Genomic DNA, 21957 nt, shown 5'->3' on the forward strand with positions numbered 1-21957 from the left:
GTCAACTGTCAAGTAATACGCGACCTCAATATAAAACAATTCATAACATTTAGAAATCATGAAATGATATAGATAGATAACTTATAAAAATATGTGAATTTATAAAATTGGATCTCATCTGACACATATTGGAAGGATCAAGTCGTTTCTATGCTTATTTTGCATGAAAATCCTTAGCATGACAGCTACAGGCACAGGATTACATTAAAAGAGTAACTCAAAACTTCTTGATGAAGTCATAGATATGTTCACTAACTTCTTGGGGTTTTTCTTGATTAATAAAATGAGCAACTCCCTCCATTATCACAACTTCTTGCAAGAAAGGAACATGTTTATTGAATCCCCCTTTGTGTATAAAGTCCTTCACACCAGGGGTATTATAAGTCAGGTCCAGGTCTCCCACAATAAACTTAACTGGCACCTTAATCTGCACACCCGTCCATGGCGCCATTAATTCCCAGTTTCTGCAACAAATTAAGTATATTCCACAGTTCAGGCTAAATATATATACAAGAACATAAAAAGCGTTGGGGAAGGGAAGGGCAACTTACAGGTCTATAGCTCGATAGTAGTTCAATCCACCAGTAAAGCCTGTGCGATTAAACTTGGTTGCATAATAATTGACGTCGTCTTCTGACAACCAGGAGGGAAGAGTGATCTTAGAATTGGGTTTACCCCCGAATCCAACTTCTTTAGGCACACAAAGCAGGCCTGGATTACGAGAAGTCAGAAACTTTTTTATAACTTGTGCTGTATCTACACGAGCAAGCTCTTCTTCGGCTTCTCCAGGTTGCTGCATAAATAAAACAGTTCACAGATCGATAACTTGGATATATCCTCTGAATTCAGTGATACATGACGAAAACAGATCGATATGGCAACTCAACCAGATACAATAAATGATTAGAAATAAATCCAAATTAGGTAAAGCGCGATGTTTTTGGATTACCTGAAATCGACATATGTAATAGTCGTTTCCAAACATGGCGCGCATCGATTCAATTGGCTTTCTGACCGGATTTCTAGGACTAAATACAACACTCGTATTCACCAACGCCTTAATCCGATCGGGCCTTAACAAACACAAGTTCCACGCCACGTTGGCCCCCCAATCATGACCCACAAGAAATACCTGTTTCAGACCTAGGGCGTCGAGTAAACCCACCAAGTCGCCGACAACGTGGAAGGCAGTGTATTCGGCGGCGGAAGGAGGGGCATCGGTGTCTCCGAAGCCGCGGAGATCAGGGGCGATTGTTCGGTAACCAAGGGCAGAGAGATAGAGCATCTGGTGGCGCCAGGAGTACCAGAGTTCGGGAAAACCGTGGAGGAAAAGAACCGGTGGACCATCGCCGGGAATCTCTGCTACGTGCATATTTATTCCGTTGACCGGTATCTTACTGTGTTTTATAATTTCCATATTTTAGAGTCCTGTTTCTCAGTCCCACTGAGAAGTGAGAAGTGTATGTCTGTGATAAACGAGATCTACTCTGACTATTATAAGAACCGGCCGGCCGTGAACCCAAACAACGTAGAAAATGGTCCATACCCACGAATGATGCGATACATCTTTTGGAAATTAACTGAAGTAACCATATTATTATCACATTTCAAGTACCAATATTTTTTGATTTTTGAAAAACTAAATACCAAGTCTGGAATATCACATTTTGGATCCGACTTTGATCTGATCTGGTCACCTGCATGATGAATTTGACTTGTTACTGTGGTGTCCCTCCTATATATAGTATTTAGGAGAATGTAGTTGAGAATTGCATTTCGGACTTAAGGACTCTCTTTTTCGGGCATTTTAGACTTACATTAATATAAATAAAGATTAAGAACTCGAAGCTTTGTGGGTATGTTCTGTTATTTAACATATTTTATTTCATTATCTAAACAGGTTAATGTAGGAGTTTTTAACCAAGTAATTGTAGTTGTAAAAAGTAATTACCATTTGCTTGTAGTTTGTAAATTATTTACCAAATAATTGTATTTTTTTATTTAAAAAGAAATTAATAAAACAAATGGGTCCATGACCCTCTCGTCTTCTTCCCTCACCTTATGCATTCTTTCTGTCAACGATTGTCCTCGCCGTTTGCCGCCTTCCTTCCCTCTTCAGCCATGCCACCCTTTTGTTGTCCTCGTCATCCACCACCAATACATTATGCTTTTTGCTTATGAAACTGTCTGTCAACCTCATTGCAATCATAAGCCATCAGTCCAATGTTTTGCACTCAAATCTTCATGTGGCAGCTCGTAAGTGATCCAAATTCTCATTCACCCTCATTGTTTTGGTTATCTGCAACGTCCAAGCTTCTTGTTGAGTTAGCTCAAGTTCAAGTTTTGTGATCGGATTAGTAGCCAAGTGTACCAAAGACATTGCAGCACTAGGTCTCCGGTGCTGCTTTTGGCATCAGTGATTAAGAAAACAAAAAAAGTGTGTAAACGAGGGAAAATATGGACAATTTAATCAATAAGATGGTCTCCGTTTGCCTGTAATGTAACCTTGGGCGATACCTTACTCCACTTCTCTGCTCCTTGGAACTTTTCCAGCGCCCAACACTCCTCCACTACCCATCTTCGTTTTCCCTTTTCAACCAAGTCATTCAAACTTCATTGTCATGGGGTCGCAATCTTTGCTCCACCGATTCTCCTACGTCACACTACATATAACGGAAGAGCATTCCACCATGGCAGCAAAAAGAAACCAATTCTACGAGAAGATTAGCCTAGAGAGAGAAACGGCTGAGATTATTTTAATGATCGGAGACCATGGCATGGACATTGTTTCTTGTTTGTGTTTTGGTGTAAACGGTGGGGATGGGTCTTGGTACCATCGAAATGGTTATTTAAAAGGTAAATGTTAATCTACAAGAGTTAGGTAAATAAATTCTAGAATACAATACATTGGTAAATATTTTTTATAACTACTATCCTCTAGTTAAAAACTCGTTAATGTAGTGTGTTGTTAGAGCATATTTAGATAAAATATTTCGTTTGAAGTAGTTATTGTTGTTAGGGAGGAGGGAGTCGTTCTCTCTCAACCCACTGAACTCACTGTCACATCAATTTTTGTCTCTTCTTTTTCTTCATCTTTCCTAACCCACAACACATGGAAATTCTATCTTTCTCAACTCACTCAATTAAAAAAAATACAAAACAACTAAGGTACAAGTTTTAAAACACATGGTACAAGAGAAAATGAGAGAGAGAAAGTAGAGAGAGATGATGAAGTGGGTTAGTGAAACCAATTAACCAACCCGTTGAAGGGGGATTGGTACCGCCGGTAATTCTATTGCTAATTAAGATTTTACCTTTGATTGTTTTGTATTTTTTTTTTAATTGAATGGGTTGAGTGGTTTCAAAAAGATAAGGTTTCTGTGTGTTGTGGGTTGGGAAAGATGAAGAAAAATAAAAAAGAAAAAGTGATGTGGCAGTGGGTTCAGTGGGTTGGAAGGGAATGACTCCTTCCTCCCTTACCAGCTCGCTTTTGATAAGAGAACTTTCTATCTTGTAACGGGTTTGCGCTAGGGATGAAAACATGTCGGGATATGGGGTACCCATCCTTGTCCTCATCCCCTACGAGTGCTGAGAATCGAATTTGTTCCCTTTAAAAGCTGGGTCTATCATCACCCGTCTCCAGCCCATTCCGGACCCATTATATTTTTTTTATCGTGCTATTCAAGCTTCACTATAAACAAGTTAATATTTTCAATGAGAGCTTGATATTTTTAATAAGAGTATTAAGTACTAAATTAACAGAACATTTATTTACAAATTCTACACTTACATTTTCTAAAAAAAAATGAAACATAGGCTAAACATGTTGTATAGTCGAAAACCATAATCTGTTTACAAATTGTTTTAGTAACAATTATTATCTCATAGTTGAGTAAAATTTCCAACAAAGTTAAGTAATAAAACGTCTACTTAAATGTTGAGCGATATATGTTGTCCATTCATAGACAATGAAGAAGTCAATGACTTTTGCTTTGAACCAAATTGGATGACATCATACTACGACTACAGCCAACATGGTGTACTACCATAAGATGAGAAAATAGCATGAAAGATGAGAGTGAAAGCCCCATAATTGGTTATCCGAGGGGGAATCCTACCTAAGACCATGTACAATGCATAGATCAGGCAGATGCAGAATATATTCTCACCGAGACTCACTCCAAAATTAGTGGAGCACATTAGGGAGCGAGAAGCCTGTCAACTTAAATATTTTGTATCATATATTACTTGTATGAAGTAAACATAGAGGCACAAACATTAACAACTAAATGCATCGTATGCCAGGAATTTAGTAGATGACTACCATCATCCAACATGATTAGCATGATGGTCATTCCACCAATAGAGGATTGACCTAGTTGGTCCATTCCCAGAAGCACTAGGGCGAGTCAAATTTATAGTCATCGCAATCAAATACTTTACAAAATGGGTGTAAGTGGAACCGTTAGCTACCATAACTAGGAAAAACATAATCATGTTCATGTGAAAGTACATCATCACACGAATATGAGTCCGACATGCACTTATTAGGGACAATAGCACCCAGTTTGATGAAAACATCATGAGGAGTTGGAGTAAAGAAATATGAATCAAACAAAAGTTCATTTTTGTAGCTCATCCACAATCAAATGGACAAAGGGATGTAACCAACAGAGTAGTCAATGTTAGACTGAAAAAGCGCCATGGCAAATCTAAAGTGGGCTAAAGAACCGCCAAGTGTGTTATGGTCATACTCAACAACTCCTCGTACCGACACAAACGAAACCTCGTTCAGATTAACCTACAGATCCTAGGTAGTCATTATTAATGAGTTCGAACTTATATCCCAACAAGTATTTGAGTTCGATGAAGACCGTACACATACAGACTTACGCACCAACTTATATATTCTGTAATGATGATGTGAAATAGTCGAACTACAAAAAGAAACATATAAAACTCAAATAGATAAATATTGCAATAATTGTGTCAAAGGAAGAGCATTTACACCCACGGAAGCAGCTCTTACACCCTTGAATATCTTAACGGGAAAGAAATACCTAAAACATTGAGCATTGAAAATCTAAAACAACTCCATTTATAAAAAAGTACTTAGCAATTTCCTTGTTTACTAAAAATTTATAAATAAATAATCTTAATTAAAGAATTAGACATGCAACGCAAGATATGTCAATATATTGGCCTTCGGGAAATAGTTTCATAAGTATGTATTATAATCTTTAGATGATTCTTCTTAGCTTTTTGGTCTTATAATTAACTTACTCAAAAGTAATTTACCTTCGGTTGGGGTTACTTTTGAGTAGGTTGATCAACTTGCAGAGATTCTTGGATGTTCTTCTACTTGTTTGTTAATTTGTACCTTAGTTGACCGTCCATACAAATATGTCTTGTCTCGATGGGTGGAAATCGGTGATTGATAAGTTCAAAACCAAACTTTTCACTTAAAAAGTTAAAACCTTATCCGTACATGGTAGAATTACCTTTTTGAAATTTGTGTTGGGTACCATTTGCATTTATTATATGTAGCTTTTTCAAGCCCCAAACTCGGTTTCAAAAGGTGTAGAAATCTCCTAGAATCATTTTTTTGTGTCGGTTTGGGGGAAAAAAGTGGCTTTGGTAATATAGAAGAAAGTTCTAGCTAGAGAAGGGGAAAGAGGTTTGGGAATTGCAAGTTTATTAACTTTCAAGAAAGGGTCATTATTTACATGGAGATGGTAGTTCTTTAAGAAATATTTTATTGGTTATAATTGTTAGATCGATTTATGGAGATAACGACCATTTTGACTCTTACATTGAGTGTGCCTTCTCTAACGGCCCTGGATTAATATTATTCGATCGTGTCTTCGCATTCTATCTTGTAACACCCGGTTCCCAGATAAATTCTTTAAAAGTTTATATATTTAGGTTTTTGCATGGATGGTCGTTATGCGGGGCGTAACTCATTAACTTGGACGCGGGGTTTCCCATGAGTACGCATGGCGTACCTAGAGTACACATGGCGTACTCGTAATGAATGAAAATCCTAATTTTAGGGTATTGGACCCTATTTAAGGACCTTAAACCCTTGGAAACCCTTCTTATCATCAACCACCACCCTCTCTTTCAGCCCCCACGAAACCCTAGCTCCATTTGTGAGAATATCAAGCTTTTGTGTGATTTTTGGTGTGTTATCGTGAAGAAGGAGAACTTGGAAGGTGTGTTTAGAGTCTATAGCTTGTAGATACAGACTCTACTCATCTTCCAGAAGGTATAAAGTCTCAACCTTTATGATTCTTTTACATAGATTTAGAATAGTTTAGGGTTTTGGCATTTTGGTCCCAAGGGTTGGCTCTTATGAGTAGGAGCTACTCCATAGCTTAGGTTAGCATTTCTTGATGTTTCAGAGGTCCTTATTGCATAAAAATCGAATCTTGTTGGGAATAGTTCAACCATGCATGAGTTATTGACCATTTTATGGTGTTAAGAAATTAGGGTTTGGTTTTGGGCTCTATTAAGTCATGCAAAAGCTTAAAGTTGTCAACTTTATCAATTAAGACTTTCCCAAGGGCTAGATCTGTGAATTCGACGCTTAGACTGTAGCTATTAAGTGCTTAATATGGGTTTTGGACTTCAGGGTAGTACGTTCGGCATAACCCTGGAGTACGCATGGTGTAACGGGCTTTACCCCATTTCCCTTTCTGTTGAAGCCCAGTACGCAGGGCGTAATTATGGATACGCAGTGCGTACTCCCAGAAGCCCATTTGGGCCATTTTGGGCCTTGTGTCATTATGGGTTTTGGGCCATGATTAGTTTGGTCAAATATAGGAATGGTAAAATGGTTTTTTACCCTTAGTAAGATAGAATATGATTTGAACCATTGATTAGAGCTTATTACCTTGTTTATTAATTAGGGTTGATTTTAGATATGTTCAGTGTGAGAAGTCGTGGTAGCAGCAACCCGAGAGTGTGATTTGTTTATCATCAGATTGATGTGAGTCTCCTCGTTGTACTTGTGGGTCGAAGGCACCAATGTCGGCCCACTATATTATGTTGTAGGAAAATAGTTGTCTTCGTGACACTTACAATATGTATGAATGTGCTTGTTGTCTTTGTGACTCTTGCTAGTATGACTGTATGCTTAGATGTAGGGGGAGAAATAAACTCGTACCGGTTGAAAGATACCGAAGGAGTCGTAAGGGACTCAGAGAGTCGGAAGGGACTCATGGGTGAAATAGACCCGTTACAGCTTTAGGCTGATATGTATGTATGATATGTATGTATGGTATGTGGTATTTTGGGGAACTTACTAAGCTTTGTGCTATCGGTTTATGTTTAAATGTTTTAGGTACTTCCGATTCAAAAAGGAAGGTTTAGCATGATCGCATCGCATCCACCAGTATTTAGTATTTTATGATTTTGGGATTGTACTCTATAACTTTTTTTCACATTGTTATACTTTTGATGGTTTGAGATGAATGAATGATGGTTTCAGTTATCTCTGTTTTCTAATGTTTTTCTAGCGTCTTGCTAATTTTTATTAAAAATTTGCAAAAAAAACTATGTTTTAAAAGGGTCCTCTCAACGTTTAAAGCACAATGTTGTATATTATGTTTCGTAAGCATTATACACAATATGACGTATTTGCCATGTCGTTGTCTTTTAGGAGATTATGAATAACTCAGCAAACACAAGACACACTAATGGAGATGATTATGATGGGAAGAATAACAAGAACACAAGGAGATTTAACATTGTTCGGTTGATCTGATTGATCAAGCTACGTCTGCAGGCAAACAAGAGAGATTGTTATTGATTTTGATATGAAATACAAGAATTATGTATTTATTGTACTATATACTTCCAACACACACTCACTAATCTACTCTAAGGTTACAATAAATTAGATGTATTTGTAGTGTATTTGAACTAAAATTATGTGATGGGCCAATACGCATTTTACAGGTTGGCGTAAAGGTAAACGTGTTCCCCAATGTTGTAAAGTCAACACCGAAGCTCAGGACTAAAAGCTACTTTGCTGCCTCTTACGGTCGAATCTTCCAGGAACACTGCGTCAGAGTTTGTGCTTCGGAACATCTCACTAACACTACGCTTTTATCTTGACTTCAAAACTTCGCTTCTTCTTGATGTCTCCAACCTTTGTTGAGATCAAACTCATGTTGCGACCTATGTAGAAGTTAGGATTGCGCTCTAGGCAAAAGTCGAGGTCGCACTCTTCGGAAGACTTTGACAGTAACTTCACCATCGTCATTTAGATTAGACTCCACGTCTCAACATCGTTGGCATGATATCAACATGTTGCTATTACTAAATGTTTCATGTTACACACATACATATAGGCATCAAATAAGAGGAGATATGGTATATTTGGACATTGTGTTGAAACCACATGAGCAACATATTCATCTTCACTCAACTCCTTCATATTCATGGGTGGTGTTCTTGCATATGTATGTGGTGAAAAAGGAGGATAAGAATAAAAAGAAAGATTATGTGAGATAGGTTTTTAGGTTGCAGCCTCCCGGTGCAACGATTCACCACATCAAGTAAGGGGCGGTGTTTTTGTGCGGCAATGCATGCCACATAGACACCTGCACCTTGTGTGGCCTCTATACCTCTTAGCCTAAATAAAATCCATCCTGATTTGCAAGTTAACCAGTAAAATCCACAATCTAACATTCTAAAGAAAAGTCAACCCCTTAAAATTTGTAAACCTAATCACATACAACCACTCTAATTTTACACTTTATTTTTGTAGTGCAAAGAAAAGTGTATGGGACTATGGTTGATGTTATGACTAACACACCAAATTTAGAGTATAACTATTCACTTATCTATTAGGCTATACGATATGTTACCCCAAAGAGGTTCGGTTATAAGCACGGTGCTCGGAGAAGGTTCGGCTACACCATGTTTTGGGTAGGATGGTCACAAGACCATGAAAAGATCCGGTGCACTAGCCTCGCCCCTTTTCTCTTACTTTTTCTCTTATTCCATCTTTTGGGAGTGCTTAGGGAGCTAGTCACACCCACCCCTTTTCTCTTCCTCTTTCACTCATGTTCTCTCTCTTGGGAATGTCCATGGTGTTGGGCACACCAAACAGCCCCTTACTCTCAAGTCAAATATCTATACATATCATGTTTGTGCTCCCAAGTCAAATACTTTAGGTTCTACTACAACTTTCTGTGATTTTATATAAAAACTGAACTCCATTAAACATAAATGATAAAAATTGATCTCGATTAAACAATTGTTGAAGGTAAATTAGAAATCAAAAACTCCCTGCTGCTACATATAACATATTACCAAACACCAAAATTTTCATCATAGCTTTAATCCAAACAACACCAGCATAAAAAGAGATTATAGAACTTTGGCAACATTTCAAAGACACCCACCATTGATGAACACACTTAGTTTCTGAAGCCTCTGCTGTTTCTTCTTCCTCTTGCCTTCTCAAACTTCCTTCCCTTGGATCGCACATACGGTTTGGTATGGCTGTGTGGCACACCAGGAGCTTTTCCAAAGTGCCTCACTGCTTCCCTGCAGTTCTTTGGACCTCTAAGAAGAACCTGCAAAAGCCATAAACACATGCATCCATAACTACATTTAGACATAAGATTGAGCATGAACAGAAACATAAGAAATTCATTATGATTAGCTTACCGTGTTCTGGCCAAGAGGAGCTCGAAGGGCCAACTGGTCAAAAGTCAAGCATTCACCACCAGCCTTCTCGATCCTGGCCCTTGCAGTCTCGGTGAACCTCAGAGCAGTGACCTTGATACATGGGATTTCATCAACCCTAACATCATCGGTTACTGTGCCAACAACCACAGCAATCTTATCGTCCTAATTAAACCAAAATCACAAAATAAAGAGTTAGATTACTTCAATTGATTACACATCACTATTCACAGCTAATAAAAAAGCATCAGCTTTTCCAAGTCGGATTATAGGTACAGATGTATATCTACAGAATCTACCAATTATCTATGAAACGATGTATATCTACAGAAACGAAATTGCAAACAGGCATACCTTGCCAGCCATGTAACGGATCAAGCGAGAGAGAGAAATTGGAGGCTTATTGACTTTGCTCATAAAGAGCCTCTTCAGTATCACTGCATTGAAGTTGCTTCCGGTCCTCCTCACCAAAAACCGATAAAGCTGAAACAATTTTCAAACAAACGTTAACAATTTCGGTAAACCTACAAAAAATGAAAGCAGACAGAGTGAAATCTGATGAGTATGAAAACCTTGACGAGGAGCTTAAGGTAGATATCATCGGAACGTGGAGCATTCCTTTTGGTCCTCTTGCTCTTTCCACCAGCAACAAGATCTATACCCTGGTATCATGAAACGGATTTGAATGCATTAGCGTACAAATTAAAATGTAAATAGAAGAAGATTGTTAGCTTGATTAGGGTTCAAGGGAATTGAGAATACCATGACGGCGACGGCTGCGTGTACCTGCAGAAAGAAGAAGGAGACGAACGAAAGAAAAAGGAGTTAGGGTTTATGAACACAACGCTATAAGTGGCTAGTCTATGACTCTATGTAGTCGTAGATAGACTGGATTGTGAACCGATGTTTGGGTCCGTTGGTACTTGGTATGATACTAATCATTCTAATAGCATATGCATAAAAAAAGAGCCCAAGTATTTTGGCCCAATATCATATGGGTGAAAACTTAGAGAAACTTACTGTATGATGTTATCTTATATTTATTAAAATTATTTTATGTTTCGTTTTTGTCTAGTTTAATGTTATGTTTCGTGGCTATTTATATTATTGTAACTAGGTTATAACCCGTGGAAACCACGGTTGATATGTTTAAATTATTATAAACAAAACATGTTTTTTATTTATTTTCCACCAACATTTCCAAAAAGTAGAATGCCATATAAAGAAATGTTTTTATTTATTTATTTTCTAATCTATGTTCGAAATATTCAAAAAAAATTATCATTTTAAGATGTAGAATGCTATAAATGATAGTTTTTCAAAAAGTTAAATGCTATAAAAGAAATTTTTGTTTTTTATGTTCCACTCCATGTAGAAAATCCTCAAAAAGAGGCTGTTTTACAAAGTAGGATGTTATAAATGATAATTTCCAGAAAGTAGAATGTTATACAAGTATTTTTATTTTCCACTCCATGTCGAAATCCTAGAAAAAAACATTTTAGAAAATATAATACTATAAATGACATCGAAATAGAATTTTGCTTTGCACTTAAGACTTGAGACCCATGATGATATTCAACTATAAAAATTCAAAAAACAAAACCCCAACTTTTCCTCCTATTTTCTCCAAATGAAATTAGCAAAGTACATTGGTAAAACCATACAAAGCCAATTTTCAAAGATTCCAACTTTCATCATATCTGACTTTCTAAAAATACCAATCATTATTTAATATGAAAGCCCATGTTTTATCAAAAACACCAATCTAGCTCCAAAGTACATTGCTAAAACCGTAAAAAGAAAAAAAAAATATGCTCCAAACGACGTTTAATACCCCCATTTCCAATAATCTGTTGACTTACAACAGAAATAGAAAACTAAATTATTAAAACTGTATAAAACCAAAAATAAGAAAACCCAATTTCCGACTTTTTACAAACAATTTTCCGAAAAAATTAAACCAAAAACTCATTTTTTTCAAATAACATAAATTTGAATCTTAGTCTTATTTGAATCTTAATCATTTGTTTGGGTCCTTCAGTTGGATTGGTAAGAATAAGTTTGACATTTGTCATTTATAAAGTTTTCATTTCAAATGTGCTATGTTTAAGTTTGTTATAAAATAAACAATTATATTATAATCAACCGGTTCTAATAAACGAGGAATCAAAAGAAGTTACATCAATTCCTAATTGTCATATTAAATTTAGACACTTAAACATAAAAAAATTCTGAAGTAACTGTTTTATAAAAATCACTTATATTATATATTTGTCGATTAATTGTTCAAACTAAAATGGAACTTGTAGAAAAAACATATCAAGTAATTTACTTGAATTTCTCTGCACTTGCACATTTAAAATAGACACACTATCATTCAAAGAAATCAAGTTTGATAAAACAAAATAAATTTATCAAATATTCAATATTGGTCCTAAATGAGATGAAGTTGAGTCTAATATGTTTCTCTAAAGTTATCGTCTTATTACAGGTTGATCACACCAAAACAAAGTAACAAAATCAAAAGTTGATGACCAAAAAATTTACAATTTTACACGGTGATGACAAAAAAATATACAATTCTTCCCAAAAAGAGTTAAATGCCTAAATTAGCAAGATAATAGTTTCAACTTGAACTATAAATGCAAAAGAAAAATTGATACATTTTTATTTGGACGTCGTAACTTGCCACAATATTATACAATTTTTTAATCCACGTTATTCCTTGCACTATTCCTTGCACTGATACTAAAAAAGAGTTATGTAAAATATTGATATTTAATTAAAAAAATAAACATAAGAATATAATTTTCTCAATATAATAGTGAAGACTAATAAGATCTTGCCTCTCCATAGAATCAGCAATGTACTCAAAAGAGAGTAAGGGACACCAACATTATGAGTTCTTGTCGTTAAAAATCAAATACTCCTGTAAAAAGAGATTAAAGTTGGATATTTACTATCAACTGTGAAATTAGAATAGTCATGAATCCCAAAAAAACAATATCCTCTAAAAATAAATTTTGAAAAAATAAAACTAACCTGAATGATATTCACCTCAAACTATATATATATATATATATATATATATATATATATATATATATATATATATATATATATATATATATATATATATATATATATATATATATATATATTGATGTTCAATAGAGAATCATAATTAACCAAGGAACCAATCGTGAGCGTCGGAAATCATAACGATTAACGACCACTAAAATATATGTACACTTTTACATTGGACGTACACACACCGGATTATACCAAAAAATTCACCCTTTACAAAACAACTCACCACTTTTTTTCGTTTAAAATTTTTTTTAGGCCATGTTTTTTATCAAAAAAAACCGAATATACCGATGTTCACGATTTTTCGTCCTCTTTCCATAGAGATCCATGATGATATATAAAAAACGAACTTTTTTTTTCGAAAAAAACTCACTTCATTTTCTTTAATGAAAAAAGTTAAGGTCTATTTTTTATAGAAAAAAATTAATAAATATATCAAAATTCATATTTTTTGTACTTTTTAAACATAGATTAATATTCATGTTAAAAAAACGATATTTCAGTTCAGATTCACATTGTGAACCTGTTCAGATTCATATTGTAAACCTGTTCAGATTCACATTGTGAACATCCTCAGATTCACAGTGTACATAATAATAAGTCAGATTCACAATTTGAATCTGAACTGATCGGATCTTTTTCACATTGTGAATGTTAAAATTTGAAATATTTACAGTTTAGATTCACAGTGTGAATCTACACTGATCGAGGGTTTTTTTTTATACCTTCTCAGATTCACAGTGTGCATCATAGTAATTCAGATTCACAATGTGAATCTGAACTGTTCGAGATTTTTCATATTGTGAATGTTAAAAACTAAAATATTTACAGTTTAGATTCACAATGTGAATGTACACTGTTCGAGGTTTTTTTTTTTTAATCGGTGTTAATGTTTATTAATAGAGTACAAAAAATTAATATTTTTGGTATAATTAGTTTTTTTTATAAAAATAAACTTAAATATTGAAAAAAACTAATAAAATTAAGTGGGTTTTTTTCGGGAAAAAAATCGTTTTTTATATATCATCATGGATCTCTATGGAAAGAGGACGAAAAATCGTAAACAACGGTATATTCGGTTTTTTTTTCGATAAAAAAGTTGGCATAAAAAAAATTTTAATTAAAAAAAGGAAGTGAGTTTTGTTATAATTCGGTACATGTGCGTCCATTATAAAATTTTACAACCCTTCCTTTTGCCGTTGATCGCTTTAAATTCTGACGCTTTGAATTGGTTTTTTGGTTCCTTGATTAATAATGGTTCTCTATTGAACTTTTCCATATATATATATATATATATATATATATATATATATATATATATATATATATATATATATATATATATGAGTAGGATCAAATGAGAACACCTAAAAGGTTGAGAACGCGAGAACAGATCTGGACCATTTAAATATCTATATCTAAGGTTATAATCAAACGGGCTATTTATGTAAATTCTTAAATTACTAGCATTAAAGTGTAACTTTAAAACTGCCATATGGGTATAATAGTAATTACAAATTTAGTTGATTACTAAAATTTCTCTCTCTCTCACGTCAATTTCCTTTCATTTTTGTTTGCCGTCTCTTTCTTACTCTTTTGTATACCTAGGGCTTCATCAACAAAATAGTCTCCTTCATCCACACACCACCAGAATCTATTCACGATAATTATCTTACATTGCAGCCACCATCGAGCCTTCTCCCTGGTCTAAACACTCTCATTTACACAATTGGTTCCCTATTTGAATATTGACCGGTTTTAACTACAATAGGGTTTCGTTTTCTCTTAAACAGGAAAACGAAGGGGAGAGCACGAGGGGGTTTCAGAGAGAGATCGAGAAGGAGGATGTAGCAACGATGTTAGAGGTGATGGTGGTGGTGCCGCACCATATTTGGTGACCCAGCGAACCTATGCCGACCCTAGTATTCGTAAGTTATGGTTATCATTCTTATACATACTACTATTTTTCTTCTTGTTTGTGTTTCGTTTTTCTGATATTAATTTGATTATCATTTTTATGGCAGATATAATTTTTAAATGTAGATTAGTTTCAATATAAAAGAGTATTAATATCATCGTTATGTAAAAAGGGAAGAACAAATGCTTATAAAAAAAGGCAAATTAAAGTGAAAAGTTGAAGTTTATCAACTGCGTGGATATAATCAAAACAAAGATCCAATTTTTTTTGGTTTTTTTTTATTATCGTTGCCTGCAACAAAGTTTAAGCACAGAGATGACAGTCAAAGAGGAAACTTGTTGTGCTCATTTGTGTGGGTTAAAAATAGGACAAAGTAATGGCAGCATAGATAAATCAAGGTATTTGTGTTCATTTTTTTTTCTTTCCGAATTTTGACCTATTTTGTAGGTTTTAGACCAATTTTGTTTCATTATTAATTACATTTGATGATTTAAATAATTAAAATTGGATAAAGGTGAACAGATTCATTACTAGGTGGTTTACCGGAGATAATAGTTTAATCAAAAAAGAATGCTTGATAGTGTTTGTTTAATCACTTATGATTATAAACATGTATAATCATAGTTGTACATACCATTAGAAGCCAACTATAATAATCATTTATGATTATAACTATTGGCAGCATAAATGATTAGAAGATTCGTACTAATAAATTATGATTATAAAACCACATGAGTTTGCTACTAATCATTCATTTTAATATTTTTTTAATGTAATTTTTAAGGTATTACTACTACTCGTTTCACAAGCTCACGAGCCATTTGATTCAAATAGAAGAATGGGGTTGCGAACGATTCAAGAAAATGGTTGACATATGGATGAATTTTGCAAGTTTTTTTTTCCTTTGAAGTGATTTAATCATTGTTGAGTATAATCATGTATAAATATATGAAACCAGTCTCGGCATATTCATTTATAAACATAACAATATAAATGTATAACCTCAATATTTGGAAAATTTATTTATGAATAAAACAGTGTTTAATATTGAATAATTAATGTGTTGAATTTTTTATTTGTTAGTATATTCATGTATGATTGGCAGTATATTTTTTATTCATTTAAAAATGAATCTGTTTATCACTAAAATGTGTTTTATTAATTTAGATTACAACCATATATTTTTATAATTACAAATGAGTTTTATTCCTATATGATTGAAAATATTTAGATGAATGATAGATTAGAAAAAGACAACTTTTTTATTTTGACAGATAAATTAATAAAAGTTATTTTTCTCATCAATTAATAAAAAAATTTGGTTAATCTTTTATTTTAGGTAACTATAATTATTATCGCTAAATTTTAGGAAATTAAGATTTGAATTTAAGTTGATTTAATTTAAATTAAATACATAATTACAAATATATCCTTATAAAATGATTGGTCCAGAAATGTTCTCGCGTTCTCAACCTTTTTGGTGTTCTCATTTGATCATTTCCCTATATATATATATATATATATATATATATATATATATATATATATATATATATATATATAGAGAGAGAGAGAGAGAGAATAGATCACTAATTGAAAAGAACCATATCTAATTATAACCGTGGTTATTTGAGAAACTAATATGATCAAGGTTAGGTTTAGGATTAGTAGAACAAAGCAGACAAACCTGGATACAAAGAATTGCATGCAATTTAAGCACCATGTCTTCATCACAACATCACTATATGTGAGACATTTTCACAAACACCTGGTGTGCTTTCCATGTTTCTTACTATTTAATTGAAGAACTTCCTTAAATACTAATTATAAAACTAAAATTATAGTTCCTTTGAGATCCAAGACACATGTTTACGTTTCTACGAAACATAACTCATTCCCGCTCAAATGTTGGGCAATCAAAATTAAATAAAAATTTAAATAATTAAATAAATAAACAAGTGTATTTTAGTATTTTGATAAATAGATTCCACAAATAGTCCCTATAATCATGCTAGCATTCACTTTAAACCTTTTTTTTTCTTGTATACAGTCGTCATCAATCAAACACCTTCTCTCCATCGTTTTCTAGTCGTCGGCTTCTGATTGCATCAGCGCATCGTCCATCGTCACCTCATCCCTTCATCGGTGCTTCTGGTTCACGTTGGCGTCAACGCTCATCGTTCACGTCGGCGTCGGCGCTCCTGTTCACCCTCGCGTCGCACCTTTTACTTCTCTCCTCGACTCCGAATGCTTCCCCTCCGATCAAATCCACATGTCGTCGCAACCTTCTTGTCCGACGCAACATCCTTCCCTGGCGCAACCTCCATCCTCGTCGTTGGTCAGCCGCCCTTCATCACGTATGTTTTTTTTTCCGCTTATAGTTGCTTCACCCTTTTTTTATTTGTTTTTTTTTGTTGAATTCTTGTTGAATCTCGATTATATCTTGCAAACTTGTTATGAAATTGATTGTTCCTAAAATCAGTTTTTTAGAAATTGATTTATGTTCCAGGTAATTTTTTTGAAATTGATATATTCTCTTGGTAATTTTTTTTTTCTGATTTATCATTCAAATGTTGTTGAAATCGATTTCATTTTGCTGAAATTGATTGTTGTTTCCAAATGTTGTTGGTAAGATTCAGAGACATTGTTAATGGTAAGCTTCAATAAGATTTGTTCTCCCTGAGATGAAAAAACTATCAACTGAGGTTAAATTTGGCTCTATTGATGTATTGTTTGTTAGCTGTGGTATGACATTTGTTTCAATTTTGAATTTTGATCTGCTTTTGCAGCTGATACCACGAATCTTCATACGCATATACCCTTTACAATTTTGTTTCACGAGAGAGGTGTGGAGCAAGCTTGGCCGTATGCAACAGGTGTGTTTCTATATAAGTTCTTGATTTGTTCAAGACATGTGAATTACAAGCTTTTGAATGGTGATATAGTTATTAATTTGATGTGTAGGTGTGTGAGCACCAGGTGTTTGAGGATTTGTCTGAGAGAAATAATTTATTTGTCGTAAAGTGTCAGATTCTTTTCTTAGATTATTGCTTTCAGGATACAATATCCTTGTACGTTTTTTGGTAATGCTTAGATCTTTTAGTTTCAAATCTTATTACTTGCTGTTGTTTAATTTTAGAGGAATCGAGTAAAGAGCAAGTTGGAAGAACTTAATCATATTTGCACTGCTACAGATGGTGGCGAATTCCGATTCTGTGGGAATTAAATCTTGATATTTCCTTTGTGATTTGTGTATTTTCTATGATTGTAGTTCTATCGGGATAGAATCACGAATTCCAGTTCTACTGGAATTGGAATCTTGAATTCTGATTCTGTCATAATAGAATCTTGAAGATGAATAATGTATGGGATGAAGATGAACAATGATCACCAATCTTCCAAAAAGAATGGATTATTCTACCATAATAATATACAATGTATTGAAAAAAATATATGTAATAGTATATTCTGGTAGAATGATTTATATATTGTGTTTTTTTTATATTAATAAGTGTAATAGGATATTCTGGTAGAATGATTTACCGTATTCTATAAGAAATTATGTATTTTTTGTTTTTATTCTTCACTTGATTGTTCAAGAATTTGTTATTCTACAAGAAGTTGTTAAAGTCATGATCAAGAAATAGGTTCAAGAATATTTTTATTATTTATGGTCTAAGAATATTTTTATTTTGAAATATACTCATAAACATACTCTGTCAGACTGTCCGAATTAAAAAAAATTTAGTTCATAAAATCGGATTTTTAAAATTAATAGAATATATGATCCCTTAAAATATGCGATTTTTCTTTATCAAATCTATATTAATTGACTAAAATACCCTTGTAATTAAATTAGATGATATTTTTCAATTATATTTAATTCAAAAATATATATTAATCACTTTCTTAAAATAAGTAAAATTGATTGGTCCACATTTATGCATACAATAACACAATAATTACTTTGAATAGAATAACCTAAGCCTATACATCTTACCTTCAAAGTTCAAACCCATTGATTTGTTGCTTCTGTTCTATCTTTTTTAGTAGTCGTTAGATGACTGAGAAGGAAAGCAAGTCGGAAGTAAAAGAGACTGAGAAGGAAGTGGCACATAATACAACAAAAAGTCGGGTAGTGATTGAAGTCATGCGATGGTGGAAGAGACATGGTGGTTTGGCTACCTTGTTTTGGGTATTGCTTTAGATTAGCATATGCGGTGGTGGGGTGTGGCAGTGGAGGTAAGGTGGTGGTTTAGTCAACTTTCTAGGATTTTCATAGAGACAGGGGCAAGAGTAAATATAAATCGATGGGAGTAGCAGGGTAATCGGGGGCATATTGGAAGACGAAAGCAAAGATAATAAGGAGATGGCTGCGGATTTCAATCAGGATTTATTAAAATTGGGTTGAAGATCAATGAAGATAAATCATTCCTGATTTTTTGTATTTTATAAATTTTAATCAGTGATTTGGTTTCCAAAAGATATAGGAAAAATTGGAGAAGATAGAACTGTGATCGGAACGAAAGGAACGGATGCATATATATCACTAATTAGGCGGCTGATTTAAAGGGATTAAATTTTAATTTTTTTCTAATTTTTTGTATTTGTCATTGATACAGAAGATAGGCGGGAAAAACAGAAGATTGAATATTTGTGGGATTGACACGTGGCAGAAGGCTATTCTAAAAGATGGACACGTGGCGTTTAAGGGAGGTTTTTATTAGGCATGGAGATTTCGCTAAAACTATAATATATCACTGCGTTTTCATTCATATGTATGTTAAAACCAATACAATGGCTTCAGAGGTGTTGATCTTAGATTTTTTTTAAATAATATAGCCACAAAACATTAATTTAGGCCAGATCTAAACATAAAATGATTTTTTTAGCATCCAGAGATATTAGATTGGGTTTTCTAGGTTTTCCAAGTTTTCTAATATTACCTATCTACTAAAAGATAAAACTATAAGTTAGACTACTTTTTTATTACTTTTGATTTATATACAACATAAAGAAAGCAGTAAAATAGGAAACTCAACAAACAAAGAAAATTGATGTTATCTATTGAGACTTCTTTTTGGAAAGAAAACTTCTCTAACGAGAGTTTCGGGCTAGATTTCGTGTATCACTGCAAACGAACCTCCATAGACGCATGGGTTGAGTGGTGTCTGGATTTGAGCATGGGTCAATATGTTATCCATTATATCTTCCACATGTCTTACCCCTTCTTGGGTCTAGTAAGAGGTTACTTCTTACTCGGTCCGAGACAGTACGTTTGATACCATCAATTTAACCTCTTACTCGGTCCTTATCCATCTGACCGAGTAATGTGAAAAACATCATTGACATAGAAATTAGAGATACATACCCTTTTTCCCACGCCTGGTTCTTCTTCACTTGCCAAAAGCCAAAGACCTTTTACAAGACCCTCACGTAACAACTTCCTCATCCAACTCCAACGACTTTCTCCTCTGGTGTCGCCCTCCTCCAATTCCTTTCTGATTCCTATGTCGATCTCCTCTAAAGAGAAATCTCCCGGTGGTAAGCTTTTTTCTCCCTTTGTATAATCGTTTTTCTCATATGAAACTGAAATCGGTATTTTGTGAAATTGAAATCGACATCTCCATCCAAATTGTATCCATCGGTGAAATAATCGCCAAATCGATATTCTGTGAAATTGAAATCGCCAAATCTATAATCCCTTTGAAAAATTGACATCTCCGATGACAACTCTGATTCTATGAACACCACCAGACAGGTAACCAGAATTTTTCACATGTCAATTTATTGTTCTTCCTTTTTCTATTTGGCAGTAGAAACAACATCTATTTTATTTGGTAGTAGAAGAAACAAGTGGGGAAAATCAAGAAAGGGTGTAAACTGATATTGAGAAAAGGAACCAATATAAAGATTTTAAACGAAATATGTTATGGTTCAACTTCTATGGATTTTGGAAAAGTTTGGTGTATATTGGATGTGCAGAAAAGAGAAGGTGTGTGTTGTAAAGATATATCAGTTTGACTAATATCCTTGTAAATGTAACACCTCAAGTTTTAGACCGAATTTTTCATTTTTAATTTACCAAAATCAGAGTTTCACAACCAAGTTATGAAATACATAATTATCCCAAAACAACCAGTAACATAATTATCAAAGTTCATAAACATGTCCCAGTAGTAAATCTCCCAGTGCGTGTGTACAATCAGATATTCGCTTTCCCGCGGTCCTGTGAAGTACCTGTCACGTGTAAATCAAAAACTGTAAGCACGAAGCTTAGTGAGTTCCCCAAGATACCACATGTTGAATCATAAAAGTGACTCTCTTAAACTTGGTCTACCGCAGCCTTCCAAGATCCGCAGTCAACTCTGTTCAGCAACCCCATCCGAAGTCATCATCATCTGCAGTTCACTATCTAGCTTTCTTAGTTTAACTCTTTATCTACTTTTGTTAGAATACTCTCTTTTGTCTAGTATGCCTTTCATGGCTACGCTTAGATAGTTGAACAAATGTAATATTTGAGTCTCTATATATAGAGCTCAATCTTTCTTATTCAAAATACCAGATAACACTACGCATCTTGAATCTCATATCTTGTGTTATTACTCTCATCTTATTCTTACTCTCAAAGTTCACTTGAATATAACTGAATATTATCTCTCTTCGGAGCAAGTCATTCTTGACTTAATCACTAAGTTTGATCTCACTTACTAACTTGGTCTGATTGCATTCCTTGTTAAGAATCAACTTAAGTGTATACTTAATATAATACTTGTTGTCTTTTATATTTCCTTATCTTTCCGCAACTAATCATCTAACTGTTGAGCTTTATGATCCTTTGAGATTAACTTTAATTTCCGCAATATAAACTTTTTCTAACGTTTGTTCAAGTGTGTTTCTCAAGTTTTTCTCTCAACATCACACACAGCACAACGTAAATAAACAAATATGGGTTATCAGCAACCCTAAGGACTATCAGCAGTCCCGATGAGCTAACAGCACGCCCGGTGGGTTATCAGCAACCTTGTTTGGCTATCAGCAGCTCTAGTCACATATAAACATCATAGCATAACCATAACAACTAGACCCAATTGGTCATCATAAATACAAACTAACCTACCATACAGGTAAGAGTAAGTGAGGAGACTCGTCTGATACCGACGACACGAAAACCTAGCACCCGCACTGTCGGATCTAGACTCCGCCTAGACAACAAAATAATTACCCTAATTAATAATTAAGGTCCA

At 34.1% G+C, this 21957-nt stretch overlaps 2 protein-coding genes and 2 long non-coding RNA genes across 5 annotated transcripts; 2 read left to right on the top strand and 2 right to left on the bottom strand.

Moving 5' to 3' along the window:
* Positions 1–69: 69 nt before the first annotated feature.
* LOC145136432 (alpha/beta-Hydrolases superfamily protein) lies at positions 70–1691 on the bottom strand. Its single transcript, XM_079070551.1, has 3 exons — positions 950–1691; positions 552–793; positions 70–464 (listed from the first exon to the last, which is right to left on the bottom strand). Exons 1-3 carry the CDS (start codon positions 1415–1417, stop codon positions 218–220), a joined length of 957 nt encoding a protein of 318 aa, XP_078926677.1. The 5' UTR covers positions 1418–1691; the 3' UTR covers positions 70–217.
* Positions 1692–9237: 7546 nt separating this feature from the next.
* Positions 9238–10576, bottom strand: LOC145138450 (large ribosomal subunit protein eL18x-like). Its single transcript, XM_079072531.1, has 5 exons — positions 10465–10576; positions 10275–10364; positions 10057–10185; positions 9685–9867; positions 9238–9590 (listed from the first exon to the last, which is right to left on the bottom strand). The coding sequence occupies exons 1-5, from the start codon at positions 10465–10467 to the stop codon at positions 9432–9434; spliced, it is 564 nt and encodes a 187-aa protein (XP_078928657.1). The 5' UTR covers positions 10468–10576; the 3' UTR covers positions 9238–9431.
* Positions 10577–14358: 3782 nt separating this feature from the next.
* On the top strand, positions 14359–15727 carry LOC145141298 (uncharacterized). Its single transcript, XR_013722576.1, has 3 exons — positions 14359–14497; positions 14586–14720; positions 15495–15727. It is a non-coding gene; the product is annotated as an uncharacterized LOC145141298 (long non-coding RNA).
* Positions 15728–20043: 4316 nt separating this feature from the next.
* On the top strand, positions 20044–21300 carry LOC145138915 (uncharacterized). Of its 2 annotated transcripts, none has more exons than XR_013721785.1 (2): positions 20044–20254; positions 20468–21300. It is a non-coding gene; the product is annotated as an uncharacterized LOC145138915 (long non-coding RNA). The 2 variants fall into 2 exon arrangements; XR_013721784.1 differs by having other exon boundaries at positions 20527–21300.
* The last annotated feature ends 657 nt before the right edge of the window (positions 21301–21957 follow it).

The sequence above is a fragment of the Lactuca virosa genome, chromosome 9 (genome assembly GCF_052849685.1).
Source record: "Lactuca virosa cultivar CGN04683 chromosome 9, Lactuca_virosa_CGN04683_v6, whole genome shotgun sequence".
Classification (NCBI taxonomy): Eukaryota; Viridiplantae; Streptophyta; class Magnoliopsida; order Asterales; family Asteraceae; genus Lactuca; species Lactuca virosa.